The sequence below is a fragment of the Cervus elaphus genome, chromosome 3 (assembly GCF_910594005.1).
Source record: "Cervus elaphus chromosome 3, mCerEla1.1, whole genome shotgun sequence".
NCBI classification, from domain to species: domain Eukaryota; kingdom Metazoa; phylum Chordata; class Mammalia; order Artiodactyla; family Cervidae; genus Cervus; species Cervus elaphus.
Genome location: NC_057817.1, coordinates 10,270,950 through 10,281,308, shown reverse-complemented (window position 1 = coordinate 10,281,308; position 10,359 = coordinate 10,270,950). Strand labels below are relative to the sequence as shown.

At 43.7% G+C, this 10,359-nt stretch overlaps 1 protein-coding gene across 2 annotated transcripts in view; it reads right to left on the bottom strand.

Moving 5' to 3' along the window:
* Positions 1-2,307: 2,307 nt before the first annotated feature.
* SYT1 (synaptotagmin 1) overlaps positions 2,308-10,359 on the bottom strand; it is a 586,821-nt gene continuing 578,769 nt past the window's right edge. For both annotated transcript variants that reach the window (XM_043880212.1, XM_043880222.1), the window contains exon 11: positions 2,308-5,382. In XM_043880212.1, the coding sequence (XP_043736147.1) occupies positions 5,176-5,382 (207 nt within the window). In that variant the 3' untranslated portion in view covers positions 2,308-5,175. The remainder of the gene's footprint in view (positions 5,383-10,359) is intronic.

Below are 10,359 nucleotides of genomic sequence, written 5' to 3'. Positions count from 1 at the left end.
CTGTAAGAGTCACCTCTGCATAAATGGAGGAAGAGTGTGATTTCTTGCCTCTGTTTCATCAGGTGTGGCTCAGACAGGAACACTCGAATCTTAGGAGAAGGGAACTTGAGTGTTTAGAAAGTCTGTGCAGTTGCTCAAAGGTTTCCTAATGTTATGGACCAAATGTTTCTGTCTCCCCGAAACTCTTATGTTGAAATCCTAATACTTAAGTGATTGTATTAAAATGGTAGGGGACCTTTGGGGTGACTAGGTTACTAGGGTGGAACCTTTATGATTAGGATTGTGCCCTGATAAAAGGGACCCCAGAGAGCTCCCTCATCCCTTCCACTGTGGGAGAATTCAGTAAGAAGACCACCTCTCACCAGACACTGAACCTGTTGGTGCCTTGACTTTGGGCCACCGACTGGTTCTGGTCCGTGGTCCGTTAGGACCTGGGCCACACAGCAGGCTGTGCGTGGCTGGTGAAACTGAAACCATCCTTCCCTTCTCCACCCTGGCCCATGGAAACATTGTCTTCCACAAAACTGGCCCCTGGTGCCGAAAAGGTTGGGGACCACTGGACTGAGACACCTGATGTGTTGGTCCTTTGCTCGCTTTTGCTCCACCCTCATCCCCACCTTTTTGAGCTGGTTGTGCCAAAGGTGGTGGGCGCTAAGACCCAGCAGGCTGTCTCCTGGACTCCTGGCCCAGCTGGCTGGGATGAGGTTCTGCAGGTGGGGGCCCCTGGCTGAGCTGGCAGGGAGGAGAGGGGCGGAGGGAATCCTCCTCCTATTTCCATCTTCTGTTGGCTTTCTCTAGCAAGAGTGAGCCGATACTGGACACCATCTTCTGGCAGCTCTAGGACTTGCACTGCAGAGCCTCTGTGGGTCATAGCCCAGGCAACCTGACCCTGTGGTGTTTCCACGGTGATTCCCACAGGTCCTGGCCCCTCCTCTATAGTTACGGGCTATGTTAACATCTCCATTTTGTGTTTGCAGCCTTAGGGGTGGTGTGATGGGCTCTACTGCGCCCCACCCCCAATTTCTATATTGAAGTCCGAGTGCCCCATTACCTCAGAATGTGTCTGTGTCTGGAGATAGGGTGCTTGAAGAAGTCATGAAGTATAAAGTCATTAGGGTGGACCCTAATTCAACGTGCCCCATGTCCTTATAAGAAGTTAGGACACAGACACACACAGAGGGAAGTCCATTGAAGACGCAGGGATAGGATGCCGCCTACAAGCCAAGGAGAGAGACCTCAGAAGAAGCACCTTGGTCTCAGCCTTCCACCTCTGTAACTGTGAGAAAGGAAACCTGTGTTGATTAAGTCACCAGGTCACGGAATGTGAGCTGCCCCCGGGAGGATGCGTGACCTCAGGTAAGGCAGTCTTCCTGATGGAGGGCAGAGGGACGCGGCTGTGAGCTGTCAGCAGGCAGTGCTTCTAGCAGATTCCACAGGCTGAAGGGGAGTGGCGATGGCCCGCCACGGTGTCCACTAGGATGGAGCTGGGGAGAGTTCTCAGGGACTCAGTACACGTCACAGTGTCTTGAGATAGGGTATTTTTGTAAAAAAAAAAACATATTTATTTGTCTGCCTTGTGTCTTGGTTGAGACGTGAGGGATCTTTGTTGCATGATGCAGGGCTCTGGCTCTCTAGCTGTCGCCCGCAGGCTTGGTTACCCCGAGGCATGTGGTACCTTCAACCTGAGTTGCCTGCATTGCAAGCCAGATTCTTAACCATTGGCCAACCGGGGAAGTCCCTTGGGATAGTATATTTACATGTCTGCCTGACACTGGGACCACGTGAACCTTCTGACATCATTTGTTGTCTCTGCATCACCCAGGAAAAGCACAGTACACAGCGGGCCCCTGATAACTGTTGAATTTAGTGAAGGAGGGATATTTACTTGTTTTACCTAGTAATTGCAGTGGGCAGGGAATTTAATGTGTCATGCTCTCCTTTGAAAATGGGCTTTAAAATATTGTATTTTTATTTCGTCCCATTCTGGAGAGGCTTCTGGGACTTGGGCTCTGGAGTATAAAAGGAGGACAGATTTGGGGCAAAGCAGGGAGCCAGAAGGCGTACCTGGGGAACTGGTGATACGTAGGAGCAGAGAAGCACGTGTTGGGAATGGCACTGGGCGGGAACGGCCAGATGCTCTCTGGGCAGTTTTCCCTCTCCAGCCATTCTGTCTTCATGGGCACAGGGGCTGGCATTCAGGGCAAGCTTTTGTTTAGCTGCCTCTGCTTCCAGCTGGCCCCAAAGTCAGTATGCCATGGACTCCCCACCAGGATAAGGTAAGAAAAAGAGTTGACAGGCGGCAACATCAACAGGAAATAAAACATTTTTATTGAATATCCATGTAATATGTTAAGTCATTGTTAACAACAATCAGAAAACTACTGTGGAATTCACTACACGAAATGAAACAAAATTTAAACCACCTCATCAAAAATGAAGGTAAAATACAGCTAAAGTAGTTGGCTCGCGGGCCACGAGCCATATGGCAGAAGAAAACACCCCAACATTTCTACAAGATACAGAGAAAATCCACACAGAGAAGCACTCAAGCAGGCAGTAAATATACACAAAGGCAACGAGGATCGTTCCAGAGCATCAGATTCTAGTACTTTGCACAGCTTTGTCAGAAGGGTACGTGTGGCTTATTGGAGGATGAGTCTCAGTCTTGAAGCAGGATCGGTCACTGACTTGTGATGGGTGGCGTAGTACCAACTGATTCTATGGTGACAATATCCCATGTCTGGCAGTGTTGCAAGAGAACGCATTAGTCGTGCTTTAACGCAAGAAATGGTGTGTACTTGGCAGCTCGAACCTGCTTGTTTCAAAATGTTTGTTTCGGTGCGAACAACTTAGAGCTGAATATGGTGAACTTAAATGTCAATTTCTGACATTCAAGGAACTTAAAAAAGTCAGTCAACTCCCTCGCTTTGGTAGGGTCTTATCTTTTAAATCGGAAGGAGTCTCATTTGAATCTTTTTAAAGCAGGTGTTTAATCTCACATCAGGACTTGTGCATTTTCTACTGTCTACTTTTTGAAAAAACTGTGGCGCATCCACGGAAGGGGGAGGTGTTATTCTCCCCTCGTCCTTCAAGTCTATCCCAGTCCCAAGGCGTCTGCTACGACTGGGCTGAAAGGCCAAAGGGCTGGCCTCTGCTTTGATGAGGAGAGAACTAGACAGGAATTCTAGTTTTCTCAGGAAAAAGCCAACCCTACGATTGAAGCTTCCCATTAGCCCTTTTTGAATTCTCTTTGAGGTTTTAAGAACCGTGGCACGAAATCCAAAAGCCTGAACGTGAGGCTAATGCTTAGCTTCCTTCCACTTTGTTTTGGGATTTTTGAAGACAGACTTTGCCTTCAGAGCATTCCTACTCTCTCTGGCCTGGGAGGGAGAAGGAACCACAGAGGTTGGTGGGAGAAAAGGCTAGATGCAGTGTGAGATCAGAGGCTGCCCTTGGGCGACGTGGTGGTCTGCTGCAGCGGGGATCATTATGGTATATTGCACAGTGCTTGACAAAACGCTGTGTGGTCCACCTCAGGCTTCGCATCACTCTCATCCTATGCATAGCGTTTCAGTGCTGAGTTGGTCCTTTGTAATGAGAACTGTTTGTGCTACACACACCTTGGGCAGTGCAGTAGGAGGGGATGGCAGTATTGTTACAATATCACTAAGGAATAGATTGAGTGCTACCCACTGAGGAAACTACGTTAGGTGTCTAAGCACACACAGCAGTCACAGTGTACGCAGAGCAGTCCTTTAAGACTCTTATGGAATGACTAGTAGCTTCATAATAGTGCCATTCACTACAGAAGAACAGTGAAAACATTTAAAAACTCCTCCTAAATCAAGCATCTAGTATACATAAGAGGTTGCTTCAGTTTTCTAGAACTTGTTCTTGGTTGTGTTTCACCTTTTTTTTTTTTTAAAGGACAAATTAAAACTTATTTACGTAAAAAGAGCATATAAAAAGATCACTAGCTAGCTGTCTGTTTTGGCTTAATGGAAGTGCATTCAGAACTATGGCTAATTCTTTCCTTCCTCTTTTGATGGGATTACAATACTGTCTGTTTGCCACAAAGTAATTTTGTGTCATAAGCACAGATTGCTGTGTTAAAAATATTCTGCATTCCTTCTAATCCGATATAATAAAATATTTTGTGATGAAGTCTGATGTGCAAACCTTTGGAATCATTGTAGGTGTGACAGCTGGAACAGAATTCACAGGGTGCTCTTTGTTTGTGAAGGTGAGATCGGAGAGCTGCTTTTCTCTTTGAATGGTCAGGCAACATTTCAAAATGCCGACTTCTCCTCTCCTCTGCTTCCTTCCCATCCCTCCCACCCCCAGACAAATGCAGGTGTGTACACACACACACATGCACACACGCGCAACACCATCATGGCGTTACTCTGCAGTAACATGGAGTCACTGACCACTGCTCAGTCGCTTCCTCGAATGTCAGAGTAAGCTCTGACTTGAGCCCTGTAGATATGCGCAGATGGATGCGATTCTGTTTGTGGCTGTAACTCCTGGAGGTCACGCTGGATGCTGCTCAGATCATGCTAATTTGCCTGTGAAGAAGTTCTACAAAATTGGATTCACCCACCGAATTTGTGGTGTAAGTGTATCTTGGTGCTCATATGATTCAATAGAAAGCTCAGGTTTAAGTTATCCTTTAAGATGTCAGTTTCACTGTACTAGTGCCTCACAAGTTGAGATTTTTGCTGGAATGCAGATGATACTCTATTTACCGTATAATATATTATCAGCTCTCCTATATCTCAGTCAATTTACATAGTTTAAAATAGAACATCTTATTAAAAACATCTAGATATACACAGATTAGGAAACGCTTACAACATACAAATACACAAACTAGAAATAAATCTTTAGCATACTGGTATATACAACGGTGTGATACAATAAAGAATTTCCGTCATGCTCTATCTACACATCATATTGCTTAAAAGAAGAGTAGATTTGGAGGGCAGTGGTATGAGGGAGGGCTTTGGGGCTGTCTACGTTTAAATCTGTGCAAATTAAAACAGGGTTTGAAGTACCACTGAATTGTGGTAGGAACGCATGGCTGGAAAGATGAAAGGACCCATATTACTGAGGTATTTACAGATACTGGCTAAAGAGCACTATGTGGGCAAACACAGAAAGGCTTCTTCTCCCTTACTTCTTGACTGCCAGCATGGCATCAACCTCCTCCTCCACTTGCAGGGTGTGCCACTGGGCGATGGGGCGCCGGGGGTTGGCCAGCATGTCCGACCAGTGTCGCAGCTCCGCCCCGGTGCTGTTGTAGCCCACGAACACCTTGCCGATGGCATCGTTCTTGCCAATCTTGTCATAGTCCAAAACAGTTACCACCACTTGCACTTTCTGAGAGAGGACACAAAATAAACATTAATCATCCAGCCCTAGAGATAAAGTCCCACCACCAAGCTTCCTTGAGATCTAAGCAATTGGGAGATAAGAAGCAATCTGCAAGTACCAGGACAAGGCTGAAAATGACTTGGAACATAACCCAGGTCCAGTCCCTCTTGTCATTGTTACATCATCATCATCTTCAGTATCTTCAAAATACGTAATAAATGTTCATTTTGGCACAGTTCTAAGACTTCCATGTGAGCTGCTCAGTTACATTAAAGTGAAAGTGAAAGTGAAAGCAAAGTCGCTCAGTCGTGTCTGACTCTTTGTGACCCCATGGACTGCGGCCTCCCAGGCTCCTCCATCCATGGGACTTTCCAGGCAAGAGTACTGGAATGGGTTGCCATTTCCTTCTCCAGGGGATCTTCCCGACCCAGGGATTGAACCCACACTGTAGGCAGACACTTTGTCTGAGCCACCAGGGAAGTCCAAACATTAGATCCTGTTAACTGCTGTCATACAGATAAGATGCTAAAGCTCAGAGGAGTTAAATCACCTGCCTGAAGGCATATAAGAAATGAGTGGTTTGGTTTCTGGAGTTGATGTTGTAAAACACCATGCCACGCCGCCCATGTCAACTTGTGTTCACTGTTAAATCCATTTGTTTCCATTGTTTTATCAACAAAATTTCTGACATTAGTACTCAGATCTTTGTGTATGTGTGTGTGTGATATGTTTTCAAAGCAATCATATACTACAAACCTATTTCAGGTGGGAAGAGACAGCAGAGTTTTGTTTAAAACTACTGTAGAATTTCAGCTAATCAGTGATTATTGTGAGTATAAAATGTGACAATAGAGTGAAAGTCTTCGATAAGTAGTACTTAACTAAAGATAATTTTTCTCATTCATAAATTATCTCAATAAACACGAAGTAACTGTGTATCCAGCATTGACATCAAGTGGAAATAACCCTTTAGGCTGACAAGATTTACTCCAGTGATTCCATTAGGTTGTGAGGGTTTAGTTTATTTTTTCCAAACTTTAAACTTATTATTTTGTACTGGGGTGTAGCTGATTACCGATGTTGTGGTTGAGTTTCAGGGGAACAGCAAAGGGACTCAGCCACACATATACATGTATCCATGCTCCTCTGGACCCTCCTCCCATCCAGGCTGGCACATGACATTGAGCAGAGTTCCATCTGCTGTACCGTAGGCCCTTGTTGGTTATTCATTTTGAATATGGCTGTATGTTCATGACCTTCCCAAAGTCCCTAACTATCCCTTCCCCCTGGAAACCGTAAGTTTGTTTTCTAAGTCTGTGAGTTTCTTTCTGTTTGGCAAGTTCATTTGTATCATTTCTTTTTAGATTCCACATGGAAGGGATGTCGTATGATATTTCTCTTCTGTCTGACTTACTTTATTCAGCAGGACACTCTCTAGGCCCCTCCATGTTATTGCAAATGGCATTATTTCCTCCTTTTTAAATGGCATTATTTCCTTCTTTTTAATGGCTGAGTAATATTGTGATGGCGTATTTAATGCCTTACTTTTTTTGTTGTTGTTGTTGTTTTGGTTTTTCATGTTCATTTAATGTACCTGGTGAACTTTAAAATATCCATTAATTATACAGTAATTAAACTATAATTTTCACTAAGTGGACTTATATTTCTTGAGAAGTTCTGTTAGTTATCCCTTCCTTAAATGCCTAGCTACCATAAAATTTTAACTAGAAGCCAAGCTTTGAAAAGGAGCAATAAACCATTAATTGTAGGTTATTATGAAGCTGGATTTTAAAGCAGTGTTTATAGAAATGTCCCATCAATACAGCTTCTATACGCTGCTTTATTTCTCCTTCCAGTTCTCATATCTGTGCTTTGTGCACAGGAAATGTGGGTGTGATGTTGAAAATAAAACTGTAATAAAGCAAATTGTAAATAGAAGCAAGAGGAACAAAAAGTTATTTCACCTGCAATGTACTGCCTGAAATTTAGTTGGGAAATTAAGTCATTATTTTCTTTAGCATCATTGGCAGATACTTGAAATCAGTGACATTTGGAATGATTGAGCTAAATTCCTGATCTGATGATTATGAAGATGAAAAAAATAGTTCATGGCCTGAAGCAGTGATGCCAAACTCTTTTCGTATGAAAAGTAAAGTCACTGTGGGTAATTTTGCAAGATTTCCACTTTGAAAGTCATGCATTCCTTTTTGTCTTACTCTGTGGCACACCTGTTATCTCTAACTAAGGTGGAAGTTTGTTTGGGGTAAGTATTTAATACTGTTGAGGACGCATGCCTGCATCAGGAGCGATGGTGAAAGTGGGGTTTGGGAGCTGCCCGAGGTGGCGTCTGGTTCCCTGTAGCCTTGGGTAGACCTTTCTCCCCATCACCGCGCTCCTTTTGTTGGATTAGATCATCCCTTGCATTCCGTTTTCCAGAGGGGTCCCTCTGCCCTGAGAACTCTCCGGGGGGAAGCATCCCTAGGGGAGGGTGTGGACCGGGGGCAGAGCAGTGCCTTACTTTTTTGAACTGGTGAAAGAAAATCTATACCAGTTTGACATGAAAGAAACACTTTACATTTTAGTTCTTTCTAAGTAACTGATTTGCTTAGTCGAAACAGGCAACAGTTCCAATCTAGAAACCAAGGGAAAAGATAAAGGAAAAATTTAGAGAACAGCGGAATTTATAATGTTTGGTGGCCAGAGTCAACAGAAGCAGAAAATGTACTGATGGAAACCAGGGCCAGATGAAGACCCTGCACGGCTGTGGCCCTATACTGCTCTGTCATCTGAGGATTGCATTCTGTATGAACATCCTGAGAGAGGCGCCCACACAAAGCTTCCGATCAGAGAAAAAAATCACTTCTGAAGGTGGAATTGAAAATGTAGAATGCACCACACGGGCAGTAAAGGAAGCTAATTTCCACTTTGCGCAGCCGTGGATTGATTCCATTATCAAGAGCATCACCTATTTATTGGATGGCATTTGGGACCAAGAGCAGCATCATGGTGGTTCTGAGCACTTTTCCCAAGTGAGTTTGTCTGGATGCCATCTCATTGCAGGAAATGGGGGCAGAGACACTTGGGCACATCGTGGGCAAAGGGAACAAGGGTTTTGGAGGTTGGAGTGAATAGTCAGAGTGAGTTTTGGTTGTTTCACCTCGGAACATATTCATTAGTAGCAACCAGGACAAAATACCCTTATGAGGGACTTGTGTTAATATTTCCAGCTGTGTTTGTAGTATATACATTTTTTGGGAGTGGGGGCGGGTGGTTTGCTACGTTTTCATGTGATTTGGGGAATCAGTATATTTTGCTTCTTTCATGTTTCATGTGGATAGAGGCAGAAAGACACTCTTATAACCTCAGGATAAATGAAACCCAAGTCCCTATCACAGCATGTTAAATGCTCATTTTCTCTAGGGAAATGCAAAGCTTAGGTAAGCAGCCTCTTGGGGGAAAAAAGAGAAAAAGGAGCAAATTGACTCAAAGAACAGAGAAGACAGGAAACAGTCAAAGGCGTGCTCATTATTTTCATGCCTCATGGACTCTGTATCAGGCTCTCTCTGTCCTGACAAAATGCTATCTTCTCTGAAAGGCTGCCCCAGAAACCCAGCACACATCTTGTTTCTAATGTGCTTCATTTTTCAATACGTTTGCATTTGCTGAAATTTATAGTTGAAAAGGGACATGTATTTTTTTTAATGTATAGAATTATAGCTCCAAGGAATAGATTTACAATAGGACTTTTTATTTTAATGTCCTGCCTTATATAGTTTTGTGGAATTAAAGCCAAAATGCCAGGAGGTGTTAATTTCCACAGGACTAATGTCTCAGAACTAAAAAAAAATAAAAGAGTTCATCAAGTGAATACTGCAAAATAAATTGTCAGAGAAATTTTGGATGTCTGAATTTGCCAGTGGGTCCAAAGCAGTGAACTCACTGGTTCAGACTAGTAAACAAGGGACTGGGGACAGGGAATCATCTGCGATGTCTTTTACTTCTGGAACAGCTATGGGAAGTAAATAAGCGTGTACAATCTGCTGACTTGTGAAAATATATATAAGAAAGGTTATATAAAAACTGTGAGCTGATGTGAGGATGGTGGGGTTATTGGCAGTTAAAAAAGTGGCCTCTATTATACAATAGTTACCAGCCACAGGCGCTTAGTCGCCTCGGGTGTGTCCGACTCTCTGCGACCCTACGGACCAGGGCCTGCCAGGCTCCTCTGTCCATGGGATTCTCCAGGCAAGAATGCTGGGGTGGGTTGCTGTTTCCTTCTCCACAGGTAGCTGTTTAAACTTAAATAAATTAAAACTGAAGTCCCTCGTTACAGTAGTGGTTAAGGTGGCTGCCACCCTGGACAACACGGGTATTCCCATCCTTACGGAATTCTGCTGGACAACGCTGATTTACATAGTACTTTAACCTTACTGTTAGATCCATTTTCTAATAAAATGTTAATTTGAAAAAAAGATAATATTATAGATATTAAAAAAGATAAAGACCAATACAGTATACTAATGCATATATATGGAATTCAAAAAGATGGTAATGATAACCCTATTTGCAAGACAGAAAAAGAGACACAGATGTACAGAACAGACCTTCGGACTCTGTGGGAGAAGGCGAGGGTGGGATGATCTGAGAGAATAGCATTGAAACAAGTATACTATCAAGGGTGAAACAGATCACCAGCCCAGGTTGGATGCATGAGACAAGTGCTCGGGCCTGGTGCACTGGGAAGACCCAGAGGGATGGGATGGGGAGGGAGATGGGAGGTGGGATCGGGATGGGGAACACATGTAGATCCATGGCTTATTCATGTCAATGTATGGCAAAAACCACTACAATATTGTAAAGTAATTAGCGTCCAACTAATAAAAATAGATGGGAAAAAAAGATAATATTAAAAAAAGGTAATATTATTGTGAATAACAATGATGGCAACCATCTCCTGAGTGTCCGTATGTGCTTAACGCTGTT